The sequence below is a fragment of the Hippocampus guttulatus genome, chromosome 1 (assembly GCF_054856545.1).
Source record: "Hippocampus guttulatus isolate MCC_2025c chromosome 1, RoL_Hgut_1.0, whole genome shotgun sequence".
NCBI lineage: Eukaryota > Metazoa > Chordata > Actinopteri > Syngnathiformes > Syngnathidae > Hippocampus > Hippocampus guttulatus.
Window position 1 is genome coordinate 9,117,901 of NC_141261.1, and position 27,796 is coordinate 9,145,696.

Below are 27,796 nucleotides of genomic sequence, written 5' to 3' on the forward strand. Positions count from 1 at the left end.
AACGCCCACGTAGTTGTTAAAAGTCCTGCACGAGAACGAGCCAATTCAAGTGTGAAAAATGGGAAATGCGCTATACTATAATCATCAGAAATAGAATATTCAATTTATTTGTGCAAGTAATGCGGAATGACAGAGATACAACGATGAAAGGGCTACAGTAATAAAGGCACTACACGTGCAAAGTGGCAAGTGTCACTGCCAAAGGTATTAGTCAACTGTTTTGTAAGTTAATGGCAAGGGGAAATGTCATAATGTCTGCTAACTAGGCCCCGTTGAATCCAAAATAAGCCCAATACCAAGTGTGTACTTTTCTGTAGGTTTCTTTCAAGACGCACAATAAACTTGTCGTTGACACCTGTTACCAACAAGTAATGGTGAGGGAGGGGAGGATATATTTGGGAGGAGGAGGAGAGTGAGTAGAACGGGGGTGGGTCCATGTGTTTGAGTGCGTGTATTCGCAGCCGCTCGTGGCCCACAGCATTTCCCCACTCTCGATTGCCCCGCAGCGTCTCCAGTTCAACGCCACCATGGCCAAAGAAAGCCCCGGGACCACCTCGGTGACAGCGCATCCTGTTATCCGGCTGCACAGGGGCCGTGGGGGGTAACACGAGAGGGAGTGCTGGAGACGAGAGACACACAGTTGAGGGGGCATCACGATGGTGGTCCAAGGTCAAGCGTTGGAGATCCGTGGACCACTGCAATGAGCATCATGAAGTTGCTTTTCCGAAAAAAGCGGCGCGGTCTGCTGAAGCCCGTTCTGAGCCTCTCTCTGTTCTTCGCCTCTCTCCTCCTGTTCTACACGCTCAAATTCCCGGAGGACACCACGGGTTCCTACACGCGGCACCCCGACTGTTTCAAGGGGGTTTCTTTTTGGAAGAAATGCAGCAAGCCTACTTTGACGAGTCATAACCATGTGACGGTTCCCAGCGCGCGAGGGGCGCACTCAAATCGCAGCGCTCCTTTCTGGGACGCGCAGGTGCTTAACTGCAGCGAGGACGCCGCGGTCAGGACAACAGACTGGTTCCGGAGGTTAGACCCAAGGTTTCACCAGTTCGTACTGCATCGGCACTGCAGGTACTTCCCGATGCTCATCAACCACCCGGAGAAGTGCACAGCCACGGTAGGAGAGGTGCACCTCCTCATAGTGGTCAAGTCCATCATCGAGCAGCACGATCGCCGCGAGGCGGTCCGCAAAACCTGGGGCAGGGAGTACACAGCGGAAGGGAAGAGCATCAAGACCCTTTTTCTTTTGGGCAGTCCTTCCGTTGGCAAAGACGCCAAGAACCTACAAAAGCTGATCGAGTATGAGGACCAGATCTACAAGGACATCCTGCAGTGGGATTTCATGGACACCTTTTTGAACCTAACCCTGAAAGAGGTCAACTTTCTCAAATGGTTCGACATCTACTGCCCGGGTGTGCAGTTTATATTCAAAGGGGATGACGACGTGTTTGTGAACACAAACAACCTACTGGACCTCATCGACTTCAAGGTGGAGGAGCACAAGGAGACCACCCTGTTTTTGGGGCACACCATGTACAAGAGCTTTCCCATCCGGAATAAACAGAGTAAATACTACATTCCAAGGGAGCTCTTTGATAAGCCATACCCTCCTTATGCGGGAGGAGGGGGGTTCCTCATGTCCTCCCAGCTGGCCAGGAGGCTCTTTGTGGTCTCAGAAGATCTGGAACTGTACCCTATTGATGATGTCTTTTTGGGCATGTGTCTGCAGAGGCTCCACCTGAGCCCAGAGATGCACTCCGGTTTCAGGACCTTCGGCATTACCATGCGCCGGGTGAGCCCCATGAACAGCGAACCGTGCTTTTACAAGAACCTCATTCTGGTGCACAAACTAAGCACCCAGGAGCTCCTCAAAATGTGGAGCCTGGTGCACAACGAAGAACTGGTTTGTGCAAAGAGGGCCTCTTTTTGACATGACAGTGCAAGAATATATGTATGAAAGCAGAGCACTTGATTATGAAGCAATATCAGACTAATTTGTTTGCTCCACAGTGAATCGATCCACAGTTTGGAGTCCTTTTTACATTTGGGAAACCACTACTACACAACTCTACCGTCCAATTCTCTGTGCCATTTCAAGTTTGAGCCTCACAGATCAAGAACGAAACCTAAAAGTTGAGTGGCTGTTGTGCCTTAACATTGTGCAAGAGTTTCATTGTGCAGAGTCAACAAAATCAGGGTAAAAGGAAATCAAAATGTCTGAAATTCGTTTATTGATTGTTTGTTTTATTTTACAATGTAAATAAAAACTAAAGGTCTGTTCGCCCCTGTTAAAAGTGACTTGTTTGATTCATGAACAGAGACAGGCTGTTTGGGAATAACGCCACAGTCATCAAATCTATCCAAACCGGTGTTATAAATTCATGTTTATTTAATTAAACGCAGATACCTTTGCAAAAAAAAATCATTGTCACAATGATGTACATGGTATAAAACCTACATTACAATTATTACATACTTAGTCAGGTCCGGGACAAAATATTCATCTTTTTAGCTCGAAACACCATGAAAATGGATTTGAATTGCGAAAAACTCTTCTTTAACGGCAGACTTTCCGCTTTAATCAGAGGGTATTTACATCCAAATCAGGTGAACAGAGTAGCAATGGCAACAGTTTGTATATGCCTCACACTTTTTGAAGGGACCTAAAATACAGTCATGGGAAAATTGGCTGCTCCGCTCTTTCATGTCCAGGTGGGCACGTATGACTGCCAGCGGAACGGGTTCCTTTGTAGTGATTGATGATGTAACCTGTCTGACAAAATGAGCAGGATGAATTCTGAAGTGTTTCATGCATGACGTACTCATATTCAGACAAATGCTTCGGAACTCATTGAGCGGCACTCCACAGTGCAGATGGACAATGCCCCGGAGCATATTACAAAAGCAACCAAAGAGTTTTTGAATGCAAAGTGGAATGTCATGCAAAGGCAATCAATCACCTGACCTGAATCTGACTAAGCATCCATTCCACCTGCCGAAAACAAAACTGAAGGGAAATGCTCTTCGCGATACATACAATGTTCCTACACCGCTCAACCGATTTTGCTGTAAATACCCTCAAATTAAAAATGAAAGTCGGCAGTAAAAGCACAGCTTGTTTGTTTCGTTCCAAATCCGTTGCGATGGTGGTTAGAGCCAAAAAGAGGAAGATGGTGTCCATGCCTCCATATTTAGTTATGAGAGTACACACAGACCTAGACAAAGACAAAACCATCTACAATGATGCAACCAAAAGCGTTAGCAGTGGTGCAAAGATTTGCTAAAAGGCGCAACTTGTCTTGCACAGTTCACTTAATACAGCAACACTTTGTGCTCCCGAAAGAGGGATTTCTTTTTGTGGCAGGGAACGCCACCTGGTCATGCGGTATATCTTTGACAGCTGTATAGTAGCATCTGCGTCTCTAGTAGTAGGAGGCCTTTGTCAGGTCTGACAAAATAACCGCTGATGAGGTCATCCGAGGTTATCTCGGTGTACGCCAGACACGGCTGGTTCTATTAGCCATATGCCACACTTCAGCCGTGCAACCTCGCTCAACTCGCCACCAGTGCAAGTTTGTCTTGTACCTGCTCCATTTTAATTGAGTAATTATTCTGAAACTGAATTTTGTGAGTCATTATTAAATGATATTGTCAAATGAGACATTAATAAACAAACCGGTAGGTAATCAAATTACTGTATACGCCATAAAACCTAAATGGACTTCTCCAAAAGTGGCTCTTTCGTGAAAAGCAGGACCGCAGCATCATGAATGACACTGTTGGATCATCTACAGCACAGGTGTCAAAGTCAAGGCCCTGGGGGCCAGATCCGGCCCCCCATGTCATTTTATGTGGCCCGTAGGAACAAAGCATGTCATGATTCTTGCTGAAAATCTGTACCAAAATGTCAAATGGCATGGGTAATAAATAACGTTGAGATTTTGCACCGGCCCTCAGAGGGAAAGCGTAACTCCGAAATGGCCCCCGACAAAAAATGAGTTAGACACCCCTGCTCTACAGCAAGGAGGAGAATCTTCATCAACGATCAACGCTTCCCAGGTGTACGTCCTCGAGCCAGCGGTACCAGAGAGGGGATCCGACTGCCTCTTCCAAAAGGCCTGGCTCTCCCTCGGGTTCCCATCGACCAGCTGTGTGTGAACTTTGTTCTCGTGACAGCCTTACCTGGACGCAAACAGAGAGCCCCACCACGTAGATGAAAGACCTCGTCTCGTGTTTTATCGCCAAAACAAAGCCCCCCACCATAGCAATTAAAAGAGCAGAAACACGATGGTGTCATTTTGAATTGGCTGAGTTCCTGTGGTTTGAAGGCAAAGAAGAAATACACCTTTCGGCTCAGTGACTACTAATCAACAGCAGTACTGTATAAAACTTTACTTGAAGACGACGTGAAAAATTACAACCATCTGCACAACATCCCAACGTCTTTGGAATTGGGTTTATTAATGACAAGTGTAATTCCGCAGCTCAGTGACAATGTGCTGACGTAACGAGTGAAAATAAAAACCAAGTCTTTGCGGGGACACGTTTACACGTTTACACTCACCATTTCAGACTTTACAATTGCTTTATGCTACCGAGCCCTTAAGTCATTTTGGTGACAAAAGTCATACTTGCCACTGGCCATATTAATGATATCGCCTGTAACCACAAAAAATGGGTTTTACAAGCCCACAGTTGAAAAATACTAACAACATCCCCTGATCAAAACCCCAAAAGAGGGCAAGGAAAAAATATACAGTGATCCCTCGCTATTTCGCGGTTCGTTTATCGCGGCTTCGGTGCATCGCGGATTTTTTCAAACATTCATAAAAAGTCCGCAAAAATCAGTGTCTAAGTGTTGTTTACTTTGCGTGCTAGTGTGTGGCACTCTGCTCAAGCAGAAGGTCCACGTGGGGCACATGTGTGCGTGCACACATGGGCTAGCCGGTGAGTGTATGTGTGTTGCTGAGAGAAAGAGAGACAGAGAGAGAGAGAGAGAGAGAGAGAGAGAGAGAGAGAGAGAGAGAGGAGGCTTATAAGGACAAAAGCAGGTCTCTTTCATCCTAATTGTCTTAACTGACTAATCATAAACACGTCTGCCGCACGCTGCGGGATCGCTGGTCTGTGTGTGTGTGTGTGTGTGTGTGTTAGTGCGCTCTGCTCAAATCTTTTTATACGTTAATTGGTCGCTACTTCGCGGATTTTCGTTTATCGCGGGTGGTTTTGGTCCCGTTAACCGCGATAAACGAGGGATTACTGTAATATCACATCTAACAGATGATTCTTCCTATTTTAAGATATTGGGGTATTCTGGTTAAAGTATGTAAAAAAAAACCAAATTAAGATACACACAAAAATGCAACTATTCACTATGTTGTCATCCTGGTGGCTTAGTTGCACCCCTTTCCCTGAGGTACACCCTGAGAATTAAATCAATTTCATGGTTGACTATCGTCTGTTTACACTGTTGAGCCCAGATTACCCAATTTAATCCAACCCAATGCATTTCCAGAGCAATTTGTGAAAGAGCACAACTAAGATAAACCAACCGTGGCCCAAGAAACCACGCAGACAGGACCCTAATCAATTTACATTCCTTTGAACACCCAAAAAGATCAGTCACTAGATTGCCTGGTGTTAATTTTGGTTGAGTAAAGTGGAACAACAAGAACTCTTCGCCATGTATCCTTTTCTGGACTGACAACTGTGATTACTCAACATTTCTGTGGCCTCTCGTGTGGCTCTAAAAACATAATGAGAAATGGCAATCACAATTGAAGCATTTCAATCAATACGTGCTAATAGCTAGCAAGGTACATTCTATCACGAAGTGCCGAAGCCAAATTGGGAAAACTTGCACTTTTTAAAGCGCTTTCACAGGGTGCAGTGCTCTGCTGTGCTGGTGGGTGTGTGGACAAGTGGGTATGAATGCTTCACCTTGTGCTGGCTTGGTACTCTGGGACTCCGTGGCCCTACGTGAGTTTTGTTTGCAGCCCTCACTGCCTGTGAGGTGAGCCTTCCAGGCCTGCAACAGGTACAAAAGTAGCTCAGTGAGTTCAGTTCCTTTCCTGGGGGGGCCTTCAATCGGGGATGGTCACGAGCAACTGTAGGTCCAGTCACCGGCAGAATGGCCGCCCTCCTTCCTTCGACAACACTAGGGCCTTTCATGGCATCCGTTCAGGGCTCTGGCAGCCAGAGTGCAACTTTTTTATAATTCTCCCCCCCCCCAGCAATTTTGAAGGGTGTGTTTGCGTGAAGAAACGGCATGTCATGTGTTCATTTTGAGTGAACTCACAGCAAAGTACATTTTCAACTTGGAAAGACAAAAAAAAGTCATTCATGCAAAAGATTCAGCACTCTGGAAAGACTTAATCCCAGTGATCAGACAAGAGATTGACCCCACCCCTACTTAGGGTCTTGATTTACATTTAGGTATTTCCCAAGTTTAACCGTAAATCATTTGTGCAATAGTTGTCTGCACAAGCAATCTACCTGTATAAAATCAAGTGTTCTCTTCCTCCTATCTCCGCTCCTTTTATTGAACGCCCTTAAAGACGGTGTGGGGATTTAGCTCATTTTATTACTTTTATTTATTACTACAATGACTTCAACTTGAGAGGAATAAGTACAGGAAGGAGCAAGGAAGTCTCCTCTTGTGAAGTCTTCAACCCTTTCATGCACCCTGTAACCTGATAACGCGATAAGCTGTCCACTGTTGTAACCGCTATGGCTGAAATGGTTAAATGTGTCAGCAATGGCAGTGTTTTACTTCCTGTTTGATCTTTTACTTTAACACTTAGTAGTTTACGTTTGATGGTGAAGCGGAAATGCCAACGGTGTGAATTCTAAGCCCTTGTTCTGAGAAACGGTGTTGGTCTTAGTGTAGGAGGCCCTTGCTAATATTCATTTTGTTTACATTTGCATCAAACCAAGTTCACGGGTGACCAAGCCAAGTCCTTCCCATCACTCTTAAAATCTAAACACACAAACTTTAAAGAACACCACCAAAGTTTTAAGGGATGGTGGCATCTCACTTGGTTTAGATGGCACACTCGTGCAAAATCTTACCTCTTCTCCCGGTGAAAAGTTGGTGTGACACAAAGGGCAATGGCAGGAGCGTTTACCTGAGATGGGGGCTGAAACAGAAATGTGACACCTATAAGCTACTTTACAGGTAAACAGAATTCCTAAAACACTAGAGAGGAAATGAAAATGTGATAGGAAAGACAGGTTTTAAAAATAAGCTTTGTTTCAACATCTAATTCAACAGGTCGCATGAATGGAAATCCAATAATGTCAAGAATAATGGGCTTTTTTTTGGGCACAACAAAGCCAAACATTCCACAAACGCATGACTCATACTTGTCAATTATTAATACCGACATATGGCTTGCGTTTCAGATTAAGAGTCTTCCAATGTCCATTTTTAATTGTAAGAACATTAGAAGAGTAGCCTGTAAGCAGCAATAAGGCAGAGGATCGGGTCTTTTTTCTGTTTATGTCACAGAGGAACCACTGCCATGTCCCTGTTCTAACCTGTGTAATTCTTTGAGCCAAAATGTCGTTTGTCTCTTGTGCCCTGAAATGATTTGGCAACCAGTCCATTGTGTGCCGTGCCTCTCACCCCAAAGTGAGCTTGCATAGGCTCCAGCTCACCCACGACCTTATTGAGGATGCCCAGTATAGAAAATAGAAGGAAGAATGAAATACAGAACCCTATTTTTCACTGAAGGCTTGGATGCTTCGATATTACAAAAATCACAATCCCACCAGTCATCCAAAACTTCCAAGGGAGGCTCACGTTTGCAAGTGGTGCCCTGGACGTGTCGGGTCAGCTCTTCAGTGGCCACTGCCTCCGAGCAGCGCAGACACTGGCTGAATTTGGACCTACTTTCACATTCGTTTAGTAGGTGCTCTGTGAAGCTGGAGATTTCCACTACCTGTGAACACAACAAGCGCCCATTAAAAAAGTGACGACTCTTTGTTGACGTGGCAGTTTACCTGTCTGCATTCATCACAGCGCCGCAGCATGGGGCAGTGTTTCCAGTAGTGAAGGTCTAATCCATCTTCGGTGAAAGAATCATCAGTTTCGCCGCAGAATATACACAAGCTGGAAAGAAAAAAAAAAGTGAATTTAAGTATTAGATTATGACAGCCACAAATCTGGAATATCTCCTGCACTGTCGTGGTCAGCTGAACAGGCTAATGGCAAAATCCAAGTTACTTACTTATCCAGGTATGCGATAGATTGCTGGACCTCTACTGTGGGGGGTGACTTGTTCTGTGACAATTTCAGAACTGCTGTAAATCAAGAAGATGACGCCTGTCACTTACAACTGGAAAGCACAACGTCAAGCTCTTTGCGCCTTCAAGATAGGTGAACATGCAAACGATGTGAAATGTTGGTATATTTTGCGCTCAATCAATATTTGTTGTGGGTTTCAAGTAAGAATTAATAATGAATGAATTAATTGGTTGACATTGTTTATTGTGTTGCATGTTTGATTTTTATTTATGCACAACCTTTTGTTGCAGCACTTGCTTTTTAAGTGCTTGATCAATAAAGTTCAATGACTTTTTTTGGGGGTGCTGAGGGGTGAAGGTCAGTTTCTAATGTTGCTGGGGAGACAAAAAAAAAACCAAATTGACGCAAAAGAGATACACATTTATGGCCAAATGATAGCAATGATGACCGTAACAACTCCTTTTATGGTGTGTATTCCTATTGTTTCACTGTTATTATGTTTAGTGTTCTGTAAAGCGCTTTGTTAGCGCTGCAGCTGTTGTGAGAGCGCTCTCGAAATAAAGATGTCATGGATTGCAGGAAGTTGTCAAAGCAATCCACAGTGTACAGGTCATGTTTGCGGCCATCAACACTTTTCTAAACCAAGCCATGGGGTGGAAGAACAAGCAGTTGAAAGGCATGAAACAGAACTGGATTTTACACCACATACTTTGTTTACCAGTCTTTTGAGATCCCCTCTCAACTTTAGGAACTTCTTTCTTGGCCGTTTGTCCTTTGGTACTTTTACAGTCGCTCTCCTTGAACGAAAGACACCCCACAGGTGAATGGATGGTCACAATCCAAAAGAAGATGAGATAAATATTCAAATTGATTGACCTGATTTTACAGTGCATAAGCTAGACTTTTATAAAAGAGCCGTTTAAGATGCCCAAACTACGACCCGAGGGCCATTTGCGGCCCACCATGAAAATTTCAGCGGCCTGCGATATGACTAAAAATGATCCTGAAAGTGACATTTGACATGGTCCACAAGGTAGTTAAAAAGGTAAGGTGGGCAGAGTGAGAAGCGAGGGTGTAGAACTTTTCGCTTTATTTGAAGATACAAAAACAAAAAAAACCCAAACAAACAAATGATTAACAGAATAACACAATTTATCTTCAAAGCACTGTAGTGAATAAAGATAATTGAATTTTCGAGGCAAAAATAGTTTCTTCAACTCTGTGCTCCATGGCTGATTTATGAAGGCATCACGTTAACGATGCTCAAGAAACTGAAAAACACCCTACTGCCGTGTTTTCTTTTGGTTCTGAATGTGGAGATGGGATTCGGCTGCTGTTAAGTGCAGAGCTGGATCTATGCTCTGAGATAGAAGGCCGTTGGCCACTGCAAAAACTTATTAAAAAGAAATCGAATATTTTCCTGAACACTTTGAACAGAAAGCTGATGAAATTAACTGGGCAATACAAACAATATATAATGGCTTTCTACACTGACTTTAGCGTGTTTCAAGGATGATGAATATTAAAGTGGCCCTTTAGTCCTTCCATTTTTCTGTACGCGTGCCTCAAAACGAAAAGGTTTGGACACTCCTGGCCTACAGAGTCAAGTGGCGTTATAAATGTTAATTTGATGCCTTTACATGGTGTGATGTAATTGCGGGATTATGACAACTCCACCTACTGTCAAGTCCTTTAAGGCCGCCAGCTGCTCTTGCAGAGAGTGGATCTCCTCCTTCTCCTTCTGCCCATCCTGTGGACCACCACCCATAATAGGCCGGATAAATTAGTGACAACATCAATACATCATTCATCGTCTGTGTTTATTTTAACTGTACTTGCATTATAAATAGTGTAACCTGACCGTGCCCTACCATCTTGAAGCTTGGTTGACTGTGGGAGCAGCAAGGTTATACGGCGTCTATGTTGACGACTGACGAGGATGAGCTAGCTAGCTTTCTGATGATGATGATGGCGCAAATTACGCTTACTCACTGGGTGACTCACAAGGATTATAGTAAAATCTCCCAGCATGCCAGTCATCCATTACAAAGCCAATGCTTGTATAGGCTATGTAGTACATAGAAAGTATTGGATTTTGGATACAAGCAAAACTATACGACAGTCTACCATCAATGGTTAAATGCATGCCGATTATTTGATCAGGGCCTAAAACTAGATTTGATGCGGGTTGAAATAGGGGAATTTAACCTCTTCCTTTTTTTCCCCCTTAGTAGCATAACCACCCATCCATTTTCTAATTCGCTTCTTCTCACGAGGGTGGCGGGCGTGCTGGAGCCTATCCTAGCTCTCTCCAGGCAGTAGGCAGGGGACACCCTGAACTGCTTGTCAGCCCATTACAGGGCACACATATACAAACAACCATCCGTGCTCACAATCATCTCGAAAATTTAAAAATGGCCAGCTTATCCATGCGATCGGCATCCGCCGACCCCGCTCATGGATGATCAGTCTCAGAATGGGCAACATAAAACCCCGATCGAAACGCCGAGGAAAAATAGATTTGAACGTCTTGCCTGAATTTCCACAAGCTTTCCGTCGATCTTGGCAAAACCATCGAATAAGGTTTTGTGAAGGAAGTTCTTACGAGCAGCATTCTGGGGTGGAAAGAAGCTGAGAACAGCCGAACTGTCCTGCTTGTACATGGACAAGATGATGCGCACTGCCAGCTCTCGAACAGCAGATGCACCATGCTCCAACGCTGCCATACAGAACTGCGAAAACAAACAAAAAATAAATAAATCTGAAATGTGTCTTTTCAGGGCGGCCCGGTAGTCCAGTGGTTAGCACGTCGACTTCACAGTGCAGAGGTACCGGGTTCAATTCCAGCTCCGGCCTTCCTGTGTGGAGTTTGCATGTTCTCTTTGTGCCTGCGTGGGTTTTCTCCGGGTACTCCGGTTTCCTCCCACATTCCAAAAACATGCATGGCAGGCTGACTGAACACTCTAAATTGTCCCTAGGTGTGAGTGTGGGTGTGCATGGTTGTTTGTCTCTGTGTGCCCTGCGATTGGCTGGCAACCATTTCGGGGTGTCCCCCGCCTACTGCCCGAAGACAGCTGGGATAGGCTCCAGCACCCCTGCGACCCTAGTGAGGATGAAGAGGTTCGGAAGGTGAATGAATGTGTCTTTTCATGTACTGTATATTAAGGTTCTGTTTGATCTGAGAGAAGGCCTGGCTCAAAATGTCTGTCGTTGTTCCACACTACACTTTTTTAAATCGGCTTTGCTTTTTGCACGATAGAAGTCCCACAATGTCTGAAAATGAACTGATTAATTAATGGATTTAATGAGCACATTTAATAATAAATAATAATAATTTGTGTTCATTCATTAATTTATTCATTCACTTTCCGATCCGCTTTTATCCTTACAAGGGTCGCAGGGGGTGCTGGAGCCTATCCCAGCTGTCTTTGGGCAGTAGGCGGGGGACACCCTAAACCGGTTGCCAGCCAATCGCAAGGCACAAAGAGACGAATAATCATCCGCGCTGACACTCACACCTAAGGACAATTTTGAGTGTCCAATCAGCCTGCCATGCATGTTTTTGGAATGTGGGAGGAAACCGGAGTACCCGGAAAAAATCCACGCAGCCACGGGGAGAACATGCAAACTCCACACAGGAAGGCTGGAGCCGGGAACGAATCCACGACCTCTGCACTGTGAGGTCGACGCGCTAACCACTCGACCAGCGGGCCGCCCACTGACAATTTAGCTCATTTTATTTTACAACCAGGAGAATAAGAATAAATTCTAGCACAGTCGAGCCTCGTTTCAAACATTTTCACCCCTGCAACGTTCACATTTCAAAGTCCCGATTTCACATCATTCATTTTTCATTTGCAGATTTTACTTACGCCGGACACCTTGATCACAAACTTCATTATAATTACCAGATTTTACCCACAAAATTGTGATGGGAAGCTAATTGCCGCCGCAACCTTGCTTATGAACAAAATGTACGGCACGGGTTTCCTCTCCTTTGCGTCTCAGCGCTACTGATCAACTCGGCACATTGTTGTACTTCCTGCCGTAACTCACGGAGGCACAGCGCAGTCCTGAGCACATGGTCTGAAAACAAGTCTGGTAAACGGAAGCAAATCTGGTTGTCTGTCAAGGCTGAAATTGTCTCTCACTTTCGAAAGGAAGCTCAGCCGAGACTACGTAAATTGACCACAGTTGGCGGCACTGGCAGTTGCCTGTGGGCGGGTAACATTTGCTGTCTGAATGTTTTCAGAGAAGAAGTAGGAACGCTACAGTTCTTTGTTTCATGTGTTATAAAATCATTTTTTTCTTCATACTGTATACAAGTATTTGTAAATGACATGTTTACACCTCGGCAATGACACAGACGTGCCCCGCATCCGCCCTTCCTGCAACCATTCCCAATTCAGATACTTTGTTACATAGTGGGCCCCAAAGCTGAGTCCTTCCAGAACTTCATTCAACAGATCACCCAGGTAACAGTAGTGGTAAAAGGAAAAAATGTTGCAGCCATCCCTGCCCTAACACTCTTGGGCTATCAAATTCCAAGCACTGGCTACATGGACATGTGGTATGTGGACCGATATATATTTGTCGCATGAAAGGGCTGTGCTAAAGAGAGGTGTGTTTGTTGTTTTAATGACACTTTTCAAAGTAGTGATTTTGCTGAACAACACCATTAATTAGGACTTATTGAATTTAGTAGAAGCAAGTTCCTGCAACTTAACATTGTTTTAGAATTTGTGGTTTCATTGACTGAGTTCCTTCCTTTTGATTTTTTGCCATAACGGTGAATAATTTCTTTAGATAATAGTTAACTTGCAAATTTAACATGCAAGGATGAGATCTTATCACATGTCTGCAAGTTGCTCGCTGAATGGTTTAATGTGACATGACCAAAGAAACCCAACAACGCCCCCCACACCCCCACCTTCCTCCAAGTCACGTTACAGCTCAATCACGACTGGAAGTGTTTCCCGAGTAAATTTGGGAAGCGTTGCAACAAGCAAGCATGTGCAAACATGCAAACAAAGGCCATCTGTGTGGAAAAAGTTGGTGGCAAACCAAAGAACTGATAAAAGGATTCAGGAGCAGGGCTGAAAGGGGTGAGAGGTCATAAAGTAAAAAGAAAGGGCAAGCTTAGGCTTGTCCATTGTGGCCAACAGTGGACAGTTAAAACATGGATAATAAGTCAATGCTGGAAGCGAAGGGGATGAAAATGACTGGAGTTTAGCGGCTATCTGTTTGTATAAGGTAGGTAACCCCAGCACAAACAGAGAGGATCGGCGTCCCGTTATTCATTCCTTTGTTGCGTGTTCACAAAGGCCCCCATAGAATTTATTTTGTGATTTCCTCGCTTAATTTTTTGTTTTGGTTGCCATTATCTTCGCTTTTCTTAGTGTCATTAATTTCCGTTTTTCGGAGGCTGTCTTTGAACGCCTCTCGAATTGAACAAGAATAGAGAAGGCACAGTGTCGGATGCAGACGTGTCTGTGTTTGTTGAGACTGTTAAAAGCATAAATAAAGTGTACGTTTTAAAAAAACAACATCACAGCTCTCCTTTTTCGGAGCTGCAACATGTATCTGTATCTATTTGAGCTATATTAGCCTACTATCAAAATCTTTTTCCATTTTCAAATATTTTTTTATAAAGCTCCAGGGAGCCACGAGATGTTGCTCCAGAGCCGCGTGTTGCCGACCCCCGCAATAGAGCAATGGTGTCGTGAATTGGGAAAAAGCTTCCTTTACCAAAACAATCTCGAAATGAGTCAGCAACCAGTTTAGTGACCGAAATGAAATGGCCAGTCTTGGGTTTTTTTTTATGAACTGTAAGGCGTAATGCAAATGTAAAATGATAGCCCTTCACACAGCAAAGAATATTTGAATGACATGAAAATTCAATGTTCTTATAAGAAAGTGGAACCATCTGATTTCATCGAGATAACTAGTGAAGAAAAAGAAATTACACTTTACAATGCTATATCATAATCATATAGATAAAATTCAAATGAACTAACATACTACGATAATTTGCTGGGGGATAAAATTTTGAATTTAGATGTATATCAAGCGCCAGATAAAAGATTGTCCGAGTACTGTTAAAAAAAAAACACATTTAATCAGTCAATACGAATCAATTGAAATCCTTTACCATCATTACATTCTCCACAGTGAATCCAGAGGTCTCTGTGCCCAGCTTCGCCAGATGACTTTCGAGCAGTTCGGCCCTACTTTGAGCGAGACGTGTGGGGAAGTTGGATTTGAAAGGCTTCACCAGCTCAACAGGGACAAAGTGCAAGACTCGAACATCTTTCAGGACAGCAATTTCCTAAACGGCAAACAAGAGAGACAATGCACTGTAAGCCACTGTCAAGTCATGTCCGTTGCAGATTGTAATTTATCTGTCAACACAATCCATCGCCATGTCGAGACTAGCGTGCCACATTTCAACGGAATGAAAGCAGCTGCCGAGATTGGCCATGATTGAAGTTGGCTGAGACCATCTCCATCATGGCACAGCCCTCCCGCTTGCTGATCCATCGGCCTGCACTCCACTGCGATATTACCAACATCCAACCTCTGCGCAATGTTAATGTTACGCCAGGCTTCACTCCAGTTACAAAAATGTGTTGTTTACAACCTAAGTTCTGTTGCATCCTACGCTTGAAACACAATCAAGCAATAGAGGATATCAAAAGATGAATGAAAATGCCTCACAGGAACAAAAGTGTCTGGGGTGCATGTCGTTGGACTTTACTTTGCTTATGACTTGCAACATCTATTTTGCCCTCACAAAACTTTGCTATCCTTACTGGTGGAACAATTGTGCTTTTTTAAAACATTTGTATAGTTGGTATTTCGACCCCAGATGCAGGTTTTTACAGCAGTGTCATAGTGATATAATACCTGGATACAAACTGTGGCAGTGACACGGAGGTGGTTGGTCAAGTCTCCAGTCCTGGCCAGTAGGGTGGGCCAAGTGTTCTCCAAACAGTGGGTCACTTCAGCTCTCCCCAGACTTGGGATCGGCTGGCTCAACATGAAGAACAGCAACTTCAAGGAGGCTTGGAAAACCTGAGTTGAGGCAGAAGACATTCACCTCGTTTTGACTGAGTGACTCGCAGTCCTTTTGCAGCAGGTTTTATTTGTTTGCCAGAATGCCAATGCCGCCATTTTGCCAAAATGGCAGCTAATTCTCACAAAATAAGCAAGTTATTCATACTGTTAGCGATTTTTTTGTGTGTGTATTACAATATATCCATAAACGCATTGTACAGTTTGATATATGTTTATTGGCATTTGCATGTATTCTGCTTTGTTTACTCTGTTGTCTGAGACCAGCTTGGCATTGCAAATGACAATCTTTTCTCAACTGCCTTAGCTGGATACATCAAACTAACAAAATGAATGAAGAAAGAAAAAACCTTTACAAACACTGGCTGCAGTGAAGTGATCTCATAAACAATCAGACAAAGCTGACTTAACTATTACCTCTATTTATGTTAACACCCTAATGGAGAATGTACAGTATGTATGAATGTAGTTATGTACATGGCGGTTCAAGTCACATAATAAATAACATTTTGAATTCTTGCAGCTTTCTACCAGAGAGAGATGTGACAACGCTATCTTTGTGATGGCATTTTTCATGGAGGACGCAAGCTCTGGGAGAGGAGGTTGATACAGGGAAAAAAACTGTTCACGTTGTGTGCGAGAGATTATGCTTCAAAACCAGGAGCATAAATTCTGCTTGAAACAGGGTTCTAGAGAACCTCTGCTGACAATAACAAGGAAGAAAAAGAGTTACAGAGGAAACTTTCTCCGGGAGGGCTCTCTTGACCAAGAAGACTGCAGCTCTAATCATGTTTCTCAGCTCCTCTTTGGTTGTTGTGGAGGGTACCTCCAAGAGCTTCTTGTGCACAGCCAGGAGTGCATCCTCTCTATTCGACCAGGATTTAGAATATGCCCTTGCGACCTGGAAAAGAGTAGTCAAGGAAAGAAAATGATTAGATGCCCAACATAGACACAATGGAGATGTATTTCCTATTCAATCACTTAGCGGTGACTTAAGTTTTTCTGCTTTTCTGTTTCTTACCAGACTCTCTCCATAGACCTCTATTGCATGGCCAGCCTCTCTCTGAGCCTTTTCCGATAGGGGCTCTGGTTCTGCGCCCACCTCAGGGCTAAGGAGACTACTTTGGCTGTCAAGTAGGACAGAGTGCTCCATTGCAGGGCTCTGTATGGCCTCTCCTGGCTGGTCCTTTTTCAGCAGGGCAGGCAGGTGCCTCTCGCCATAAGCCACACTGCTACACTAACAAGAGAAATCTGTTGAAATATACTGCAGTAGCAAATATTGTGATCTTGTGTGTATTTCTTATACTTGCTGCGATTTGGTCTCAACAGAAACACACAGTAAAACATGTATGTTTTTTAAGGAAAAAAGACATCTATTTTCTAATCGGCAGTTGCTGAGACAAAAACTATAGGGGTGTTCATACGGCACACATTTGCTCCGGCGCTGCACCGATGTATTTTGTTGCGATATATTTTGCACCGCAGCAAATTGTGTGGAGCGTTCACACGTACAAAGCCGCTGAGCGTGTCTGCACCGACACAGCGTCGGCGCAGCCCCACTTGCGTTCACACGGCAGTTTCTGCAGCGGAGCAAAACGACAGAAAACAAATGAGCTGTCGTGTTGGTTCTTTTTAAAACGTATACACAACTCAAGCGACTACTGGACAGGCACGTCCTTCTCCTTCTCGGTCTCCGTGCCTTCTGCTCGAGAGTGACCGCCCCCGAAAACGTAAATCAACGATGACTTCAATGACACTCAGAAAAGCAAACACATCATGCGCCAAACAGAAAATCACTAAATAAATTATATGGGGGGCGGGGGGTTGTGAACACACAACAAAGGAACAAACTACACTAACAACTCCGAGACAGTCCAGTCTCCTACAAAAGGAAAGATGTTACCAGCCAAGTCTTGTGTCATTATTAAACAAACACATGACGGAAGTCCGACAGAGCGCGAAAGCAACGCATTCTCGCCGTACGTACGCTTCACAAGCATTTGCTCTCGAGCAAATTTAACCCAGTTGCGTTCACACGTGCAAATTTACATCGGTGCTGCTAATTTGCACGTGTGAACGCTCTACTGGGGCAGCCCCGGCGTAGCACCGGACCAAATCTTGCCGTGTGAACACCCCTTATGTGTGGGAGGAATTCTGCCATCGAAAAGTGGTTGACTTTTGGTAATTGAATAAAAATATTTTCAAATCAATGAATAATTTTTTTTTTATATAATTGTGATTTCAATATCATTCCAAAGAATCATAATTGACACTTTTTCCATAATCGCCCTGCACTCTGCACCATCCAGTAAATCCTGTTGCGCTCTGCCTCCAGGGCCAATTGGCAATGGGCTGCCTCAAACCCGACTCAAAGATCGGTCTTAAAGCTACAATGGCAGCTGCCAGAGTCAGTCACCTGTTGCAGACTTTTAATTAAATAGAGAAACTTAAACCTGCAGATGGGCTGATCTCGGGAGGCAGGGAGGAAAACGTAAAAAGAATCCCACAATCTACCTGCATGCCTCCAAAGGCCTGGTACACACACACAAGGATTTTTCAAAGCTTTCAAGATGTTTCCAGTATCCGTGAGAGACGAAGGTAAAAGATAAGGCAGTTTTAAATGGATTGCGTGTGTGTGGTGTCATCCTCAGCAGAAATCTGGTGTGATCACGTGAGCTTTCAAAAACAAAGAAGAACAGACTCCCAGATATGCACCGAAGTTACCCGAATGTTTCCGAAGAAGGCCGGAGCGTTAAAAACGGTGCTATTGTATAATATATATCCATCCATTTTCCGCACCGCTTGATCCTCACTAGGGTCGCGGGGGGTGCTGGAGCCTATCCCAGCCGTCTTCGGGCAGTAGGCGGGGACACCCTGAATCAGTTGCCAGCCTATATATATATGCCTCTATATATATATATATATATATATGCCTATATATATATGCCTATATATATATGCCTATATATATATATATATATATATATATATGCCTATATATATATATATATATATATATATATATATATATATATATATGCCTATATATATATATATATATATATATATATATATATATATATAGGCTGGCAACTGATTCAGGGTGTCCCCGCCTACTGCCCGAAGACGGCATATATATTAAACGAGATCGAATATTGGGTATGATATTTTTTGTTTTACAATGTTTACCGACACCTTTTTGTTCATCAGTCAGGGAGTGTCTTTGGTTTCTTACGTTCTATTCACGTCCCACTTCACGGACTCATGACTCGGGGAGCCAAGAGCTTGCACACATCAGTAGATTTATGGTCATCAAAAATTTTCTTTACGAGACATGTTCTTTGCGACCCCCAATAGCCTAAATATGGTATTGTGATTAACTCATTCACTCCCAAAGACGTTTTAGACCCTTTCTGAAAATGGCTGGCCATTTTCAGACCCTTTCAGACCCTTTTCAAGCACAGTCAATATAAAATGAGGAGCTGGGATTAAATGTGTGGAGTCTGAAAAGACATCTAAATACGTCTTTAGGAGTGAATGAGTTAATATTGCATTTGTGGGAGAACAATCCACTTGTGCTTATCCACCACAGGGGTGGGCCATTTTGTCCTGTATTGACACAGTCTGGCGCCTGAAAATGACATCACGGTGACAAAGGGATCAGCTTGCCAACATCACATGGCCAAACCCAAAAATTTGGTGAGCCTTGATGGTTAGTTACCATGTGTTTCTTACTTTAGTAATAGTGCTATTCATACTCATATATGAAAAATGCCTGTTTTTTTCTTTAATGCCATGCATAGTTAAAGTGGAGATAAAAAAAAAAATTCTGAGCAGCACTGCCACCTGCTACCGAATTAAATTGATGTCAAAGTGCCCAGGGGCTTGCCTTGCAAACATCCCGGCCCACCTGCATCTGTCACAAAGTTACATTTCTCTTCATGTTTAATTTGTTTTATATTTTAATCCTACCTGTTTTTATATGGGGCAAATTTGAAATTTGAAACGGAGTCTACCAGGGAGGACCATGAAGAATTGTATTCAACCTTAGAGGTTCTGTTTTCACAGTGTGTTTTTCCAGCAAAGATAAAGTGGCACTTACATGCATTTTTTGAAGCTCAGACGAGGTGCAAGGTGAGTCAGGCGGGTTGCTCCATTTAGGTAAAAGTGTGTCAGAGTCTAACAGAGAGCTCTGTGGAGAGTTTGAAAGAGCTTTCTCTTTTCTTTTCGGGTCAAAGGGCTTGGTGGGGAGCAAGGGGTGGGCTGAAGGACAAAGAAGTGATGGAACCTCCTGGGATGGACACGATTCTGATGCACTTGTGATCTAGAGATGACGCAAAAGAGCAGAAGTGACTTTGGAAAATACCCCCTAAAAAAGGCATAGCGAATGGAGTGCTCCTATCTGTGTTTGATGACTGACCATTGCCATATCAAAGAGGTTGTGGACCTCCAGCTGCTGGTAGACACTCCTCCGGTATGCATCCGTTTCATCCTTCTTTTTCTTGGCAAGGTCATATTCCTCCTTTTCCATCGCACACTGCTTCTCCACATCAAGCCTTGCCAAATGCTCCCCGGCCTGAATGAGGAAAAAGTCTCATCAGGAAGCCAAAACAGGCAAACATGGCTCCACAACAACTGATCTTTATGTCTTGAAGTTCTCCAAACCAAACGTAGTCAGTTCCTATTGTGGCCCAAACAGGCTTGCTTGATTGATCGGTTAATTTATTTATTTAACCATTATATCAAACAATAATTAAATTAACAAGATTTTGAAATGAGCTAGTCTTGGGAATTCCAACTGGTGATCGGAGCCGTTGAGATATATCTATTTTTTTTTTTTAATTCCCATTCGAAGTTTGTTTGATTTACAATTCACCGATGGCATTGTCAAAGAATGGGAATCTGGAGTGCCAACAGAAGCATTTTAAACACGTACACCCGAGCTACAACAATTCCGCATAAATGGGCATGCCTGCCAGTAAGGGAGTTAGTAATTTCCTTTTGACAAACTCACTCTTGCATCTACTTTATTTTTCTGTTTGGCTTAATGCTAGGGTCCGTTATGGCTGTTGCTCATCATGGCATGCATATGGACGTGTTTGCGTGCACGTGCGGTAACGGGTCGATCGCAAGGGATCCTTGGAAAGTAGATTTTCACCAAAAAAGGGTCGGGCACCCCTGAAGTACATCCATAAAGTACGCTGGCGTTCAGATTACCATCAACAGCTTTGACAGCTATACAGCTGGCAAGGTAAGTAAGGCTCCTATCTGGTTTCAAAAAGCTGTGTTGATGAGAAAGAAGACAGAAGAAACGACACAATCCTATTCTCTTTAAGAATTCATGGTGTGCATGGCAACACTGTATACGAATGGGGAATATGAGCAATGTTTCACAAGTACTTCTTCAATAAATGTCTTCTTTTTTTTTTTTTTTTGAAGGTTCGGTTTGGTCTTAACAATTATGGAAAATAATGTACCAGTAAATGCAACTTTTATTTCCTGCAAATTGTGATTGCGATGTTGTAGGCGATTATTTTTGGAAGGTCCTTTTCAATTTCTTTTTTTAACAAACAAGCAAGTAATTTATATTTATTACAATAAAAATGATATAACAAAATCAGATCTAGGATAGAAAATATGATATTAAGATACAGGCAAATGAAGCATTAATTGATATGAATTTATATCTCGACAACAATTACAGGTTTAAATTTTACTTAATACATATTTACTAAATTTTGTTCCACATTTTTCCAGGCACACAATATATTACAATAGCATCGACGCTTACCTTTTGAAGATCGGCAATGGCCTGCTTCAGATACTTGGCCTGCTCAAATCTCTCCTGATGAACCATATCCTGCTTTTTTTGATCCAGCTGGCGGATGATACAGGCCACTTCAGGGTCCTGGTACATGTCGAAAGCCAGGTCATCCAAGGGGGATGTGGAGTCATATTTTCTGGGTTCAAGAAAAAGAACAAATCAGGCTCCATTTTCATGCCCAGCGCAAGTCTAGTGAAAAGCGCGGTCTAATTGTATGGATGAAATTTTCATTCTTTTGGTATTTTTGCAGACGAGCGCAGTTAGAAACGGTCATTTGCGCCGTTGTGGCTGTGAACACAGTCCTACACAGTGGATTAGATTCACAGTCCTATCTCTCTCTCTTTCTTTATACGGGTGGGTGGGCTGCTGAACAGACTGACGGTTGGACAGACAGACAGACAGACAGATGTATAGATAGATAGATAGATAGATAGATAGATAGATAGATAGATAGATAGATAGATAGATAGATAGATAGATAGATAGATAGATAGATAGATAATGTATATACAGGTATATACAGGTATATAAAATAAACATTTTGAAAAATGTTGTGCTCTACCCTTAGCCTACCACCTGCTTGAAATGCAAGTGACCGTGAGTGCCTTATATGTCATCTCGTCTCTTCGTTCGTAAGTATTATTGTCACGGGACAAAGACACCAGGGTTCAATGGCCGAGTCTCACCCCGCGAGGGTCACATCCAAGGCGGCTTCCAGCTGGGTGCTGTTGAGGTAGTGTTCAATCAGCTGCTCTCTGCTTGGCTGGGGGTAAACAGATGGACAAATCACACACACACACACACACACACACACACACACACACACACACACACACACACACACACACACACACACACACACACACACACACACATAAGGGAAATTCCAATTTAAAATATTTTTACCCTTAATTTTATATTGAGATAAATACCATTACCATGACAGGATCCAACTGAAACTGTAAGATGAATATTGAGCCATAATGCCAAGCCCTAAAATACTCATATTAAATCTTGAATTAAGCCTTAATGTCTACAGTTAATTTCAAAACTATTATGGTGACGAACAAAGGTCAATCAAAACTCTGTCCAACTATTTCCGGGCCTGACTTAATATCCTGGGCCTTCAGTCAAAAGTAACCCTATACCACTACAATCACATTGCAGTTATAGAAGCCATCACTCATTGGTGTGCAAAACAAACGAGATGCCTGTGGTGAAAGGTCGTTTAACATGCCCGTCCCCAATTTGTTGATGCTATATTTCGGACCTTTATGCCCCCTAATCATCAGTGATGGTGATTATGGACTGGAACAATGTGTGCAGATCATTACATCTGAGCAAATTAGAGTGACATGGCACCACAAGAATATAATTTGGTTTATTGATGTAGGACAATGCTTTTGATAATGTTTAGAGCAAAAGAAATGGTCTTGTCAGACCGGAACAACCAAAAGTTGATGATAAGATTATGAGTAAATAAAACAGTGATATAAACTGACATATCTTTTAAAGGTGCGTCACAATGATAAGGCCGGATATCAAGAAGTCCGTTCCCGTCATTCCTGAGTTATATTAGTGGAGGACTCTAGTCAGATTAGCAAAAAAAACAATGCACTGCTTGTTCGTTGGAATCTGCGTGAGTTTGTGTTAGTGTCTTTACATGCCACTGAGAGAGAGAGAGAGAGAGAGAGAGAGAGAGAGAAAGAGAGAGAGAGAGAGAGAGAGTGGAGGGGGGTACGTGGGGGTCGCATGTTTAGAGGTGGTGTTCTCTGTACCCCTGTAGAGCTATCTGATTACATGGACTAACTAAAATTCTTGCTTCTGTGTAAGTGCGTAGTCGTACTAACTTCTCTTTGTATCCCATTATGACATTCTTGTCACATCATTCAAACATACTGCATATAAGGACACTACTACTACTACTACTATTTGTTCATAATTTACACCTACGGGCCAAAAACCATCCATTTTCTATGTAGATTTTCCTCATATGGGTAGTGGGTGGCTGGCTGCGGGAGTGCCATGGTACACCGTGGACTGGGGCACATTTAAAGTATCGAGACAAGCAATCACAACTCTGGACAATTGAGTCTTCAATTTATCAATGGGAGCAAACGAATGAAACAAAACAAAAACGAAAAGAAACCTCACAATGATGTTCCAGGGTTCCGACAGCTCAAGGCATAAATCTCTGGCTTTTTAACGCCATTGGAAATTAAATTTAAGACCAATTTCACAATATCAGGTGTAGTCTAAAATTACGACAGGACATAATCATACCTGTCAACTCATACGGTTTAGCCATAGTTCATACGGATTTTGTGGTGAATCTTACGTATATGGCCGTATCGCACAAATCATACGGATTCTGAACATTTCCGGGGGTTTTTTTCACCAACTCCAAATGATTTGGAGTTGGTGAAAAAAGTAACGCAGGAATACAACTCTGAACACAGTAATGCCACTAAGTAGAATGATGATTAGACATTAACCAGACATTGTATTATGGAGATCTACAATAAATATCATTGAAAATTCCGTGGGTTTTTTCTGCCGTTATTTTGACATATAAAATGCTTTGGTATGTTATACAGATTTTTTGCTCTTTATAAGAATTTTTTTGGTAGTTTATACAGGTTGGCGCTCCAAAAAGTTGACAGGTATGCATAATGGACGTACTTCTGCTCTCTACCCTTTCATGCATCATGATAACCTGTAGTCTGATAACATGAGAAGCTGTCCACTCTGGTAACCGCTGTGCCTGGGGCCTATCCCAGCTGTCTTCGAAAAGTAGGCGAGGTAGATCCTCAACTGGTTGCCTGCCAGGGCACACTTAGACAAACAACCATTCACTCGCAATCACACCTCGTGACAATTTAGTGTTCCATTAACCTGCCATGCGTGTTTTGGGGATCGATGTACCTGGAGAAAACCCACGAAAGTTAGGGTAGAACATGCAAATTCCACGCAGGAAGGACGGAATAGGAATCAAATCCTGCACCTCTGCACTGTGAAGCAGGCGTGATAACCAGTCACCACCGTGCCAGCCCTATTCGTGATAGTCCCGACTAAATCCCCTCAAAAATGTTTCCTCAGATATTTGAAACTATTTATAATCATTAAATCCAGTTCACATTTGTTAACATATTTTCAGATTTTAGAAAGCTCGATTCCTGCCACAAAAGGCCTTGTTTTTAGATTCATTGATTCAATACCTTTGAAGACTTTTTAAGGCTCTGCAGGATCCCTGTGTTATATGGGTTTATTTTATATGGCGATGTCCTTTAAAATGTAAAAAAAATTGAACTGATCAAAGAAGCTGCTGCCAGGAAGCTGTCGGCAAATAAGATGCAGCACAACAGCGCCACCCACTGCCGAACAAATATAGGTTCAATACCAGTTGATACTTACAACGGTGTGAAAAGCACTCTCATCCAGGGGATCACCCAGCACGTTAATGGCCACCAAAGCCACCTGAAACACCAAATAAATGTCTGAGGGGTTTATTGCTCATTGTATTCACATTTTGGAATGTGGGAGGAAACCGGAATACCCGGAGAAAACTCGCGCAGGCCTTGGAAAACTCCAGTGGAAGGCCGGGGCCGGATTTGACCCGCAACATCCCCACTGTGAGGCGAACATGCTAACCGGTCTAGCACCATTCAACCAATAGTATCAATAATCAAATAAAATGAAATTAAAATTTAAAAAATAAATAAATAAAAGAAATTTTGAAAAACGACCAATCTTCGAAAAACTAAAATGAATTCAATGTTCAGTGCACAATTATTTCCCCTACACACTGCACAGATTTCTACCCCAGCGCACACATGCATGTACAAGCATTCATTCTAATCTGTATGTGCATGACACCACAGGTGAGAGAAAGCAAAACGGAACCCACCATACCTCATATACCCACATTTCCACCCAACTAGAAACAGCAAGATACTCATGTTGGGTGATGAACCCTGACATGGCTTTGTTACTGTGACTGCACTTTCATCAAGTACACTTTTAACTTCCTGAAAGTGGACGTTGTGTATTCAGGACAGTGCACAAACAAAGATGTAATCTACAAATATGTACCAAAGGAAAGATGATTTATCCTTTCAACCATCATCAGCTTCAGAACTGGTCATAGAAATGCCAAAATCCCAAGAGCGTGCAGAGCTTTCACTCAGCAAACTGAGGAAGACTGACTGTGACATCTTTCTCATAGCTTCATTTACCTGATTGTAGCGATTGTGACGGTTAGCATGATTCCTGTGGAACGTTATCCTCAGGTATGTTCCGACGGCATCTAAATGGACTGACTTCAGTTCCCGAGCTCTAAAGCTGGTCTTCTCGTTGTCTGACAGAGACACGTAGCTGCGGAGAATCAAGAGTTGCATCAAAATTGTGTTGATTTTGTGATGTGAAACATGTTTTTGGACAATTTTGAAATGAATGAGTTTCAAATCATCCTCGGTAGTCTCACCCGAGCTTGTGAAGCTGGCCAATGAGCGGTGATGTGCAAGGATCTGGAGGACTGTCTCCTATGTGGAACTCCACCTTAGCTGGGATCAGGTAATGGTGGGCCAGCAGCTGCAGCTTCTTCACCCGACTTCTTTCCACCAGCTGCAGGGTGATGTGCTGAGGGTAGCTACATGACCTGTGGAACGATTGCATCAAGTTTGACCCATGAGTCAAATCAAATCAAACTGTCTTTATCATTCTGGCGGGCATACAGCCATCACGAAATTCTAAATTTAATAATGGATAACAATATATTCACACATACGATATTTAAAAAAAAGGAAACAATTAAAAACTTGCCAGTGGAATAACAAAATATACAACTAAAACCCCGCCAAACTTTAAGAACACACTTAACACACCAAAGAAAAAACACTTTAGTGGACTCAATACATTATGATGCTCACTGACCAAAAGTGTTTTTTCTTTTTCGTAGGCTTTTTTCTCTTTTTCTGACACAAAAAAAAAAATGTTGGCCCATGCTGGTCAAGAGGACATGGGTGATGATAACTGCAGAGTGGGAAATCGAACACTCGCAAGGTAGCGGTAGCATAGAAGCAAAAGCAGTAAGCGCGTTGATACATAGCCGTTAATTTTTTTCATCTGTATGACAGCAAAGGTGTCAACTGCCTTTGGCAAGCCTTCTTTTCCCCTTTTTAAACACGACACCTGGCTTTTGTTAGTTTAGTGTTTAATAATGCAGGAAGCTTCTTTTTACATTTGTAAGCGGTGTTAGGAGCTAATCAGCTTGGAGCTAAATGCTAATATTTTTGTGTTTCGTTATTTTTGTGTTTCGTTCAAGTTCGGGTCCGTAAACTAAGATACAGATGTAATGCAGATCAATGGCATTTTCTAATTTGATTTTTAGGAATCCTTTGATGTAACCAGTGTCGATAACAGTCATTTGAAGCTGTAAAATCAGTGGCGTGTTGATGTATCACCTGCTCGATCTCCAACCACTGACAGTGGGTGCATGGACAATGAGCTCCTGAGCACTGAAGTTGTTCTCATGACTGGAAGAATTGAGTACAATAAATCTTATCTTCCTGGACATCCCTCCACCATATCCTGCAAAGGCAAACAAGACAGGTAACACACGTCCTGTATTATTTGGAGACGAAAGCTTTAGTGTGAATGATGGCATGTCATTGTTGCCAATTTAGGTCCATAAAATCCACACACATACCTTTCTGTACAAATTTGTAAAATGTTGTGTTTTTTGGGGGGGCGGGGGGTTTATGCTGATATTTACCTCTTGTTTTAGATAGTGACTGGAATTACTGAGTTAATTAATTAGAAATGATTGCCATCATTGTTATTTGTTGTCCGTTTCTGCATTTATCAAGATTTTGACAATAGGTTAAAGATTAAGTAAATTTTACTAATTTAATCTATTCGGATTCCACAAAAAAAAGTCACAACTAAACTCCCGACCCCAAATGATTGGAATAAAGACGCTGGCTTCGATTCATTTTCACTGCTTTCAAACAGTCATGACGTTCTTCAGCTTTGTCACAGAAAAATTATACTTATATGATATAAGTATCATTTTTCTGGATATAAGTTATATCACAGGAATCGTCTTTAAATACCTTTCTAATAATATTGGTTTCATTTAAACCTTTGAAGTATGGCGCACATACTTACACACTATGTACTAGACGCGATCAACGAACTATTACACACTGCGGATGGATTTCCGATCTGAAATTACTATTAGGTCGACTGTTTCGTAGCCGAATACTGTACGAGAAGATGATGTTTTAATGGTGGTACCGAACGTGGTAATGAAATAGAAATACAGTACTTGCTGAGTCGTACAATTTCTCGACGCGGACTTACATGATGGGCGCGCGGACGCAGAGGGGAGGGGGGACCAACTGTCAACTACTCCTCCACAGCCCAACATGGCTGAGCTATGTTGTGACGTTGTTGAGCTAACTCAAAACTAATTACACTAACATATCTTCCAGTGTTACTGCTTTACGTTTTAATCAGTGGTAGGACAAAAGAGGCATCATTTGGCGCGTTCAAATTAGGCTTACCGTGAACATCACCGTAATGTTGACACCTCGTACGAGCGTCTCATCCTCTTCACCACAAGCGACAACCTGTGCGGGCATGCGCAA

General features: G+C 42.7%; 2 protein-coding genes across 3 annotated transcripts; one reads left to right on the top strand and one right to left on the bottom strand.

Moving 5' to 3' along the window:
- The first annotated feature begins 611 nt into the window (after positions 1-611).
- On the top strand, positions 612-2,304 carry b3gnt7l (UDP-GlcNAc:betaGal beta-1,3-N-acetylglucosaminyltransferase 7, like). The gene has a single exon (XM_086107940.1). It carries the CDS (start codon positions 701-703, stop codon positions 1,931-1,933), a length of 1,233 nt encoding a protein of 410 aa, XP_085964066.1. The 5' UTR covers positions 612-700; the 3' UTR covers positions 1,934-2,304.
- cep104 (centrosomal protein 104) lies at positions 2,212-27,795 on the bottom strand. Of its 2 annotated transcripts, none has more exons than XM_086107926.1 (22): positions 27,713-27,795; positions 26,609-26,735; positions 25,630-25,803; positions 25,382-25,520; positions 24,561-24,623; positions 21,833-21,909; positions 21,114-21,282; positions 19,743-19,898; positions 19,425-19,646; positions 16,344-16,559; positions 16,056-16,223; positions 15,155-15,322; positions 14,400-14,576; positions 10,783-10,980; positions 9,930-9,998; positions 8,967-9,045; positions 8,232-8,304; positions 8,005-8,113; positions 7,805-7,943; positions 7,072-7,139; positions 5,941-6,028; positions 2,212-4,185 (listed from the first exon to the last, which is right to left on the bottom strand). In XM_086107926.1, the coding sequence occupies exons 2-22, from the start codon at positions 26,719-26,721 to the stop codon at positions 4,049-4,051; spliced, it is 2,802 nt and encodes a 933-aa protein (XP_085964052.1). In that variant the 5' UTR covers positions 26,722-26,735; positions 27,713-27,795; the 3' UTR covers positions 2,212-4,048. The 2 variants fall into 2 exon arrangements, with proteins under 2 accessions (XP_085964052.1, XP_085964043.1); XM_086107917.1 differs by having other exon boundaries at positions 8,958-9,045.
- Between the last annotated feature and the right edge of the window lies 1 nt (position 27,796).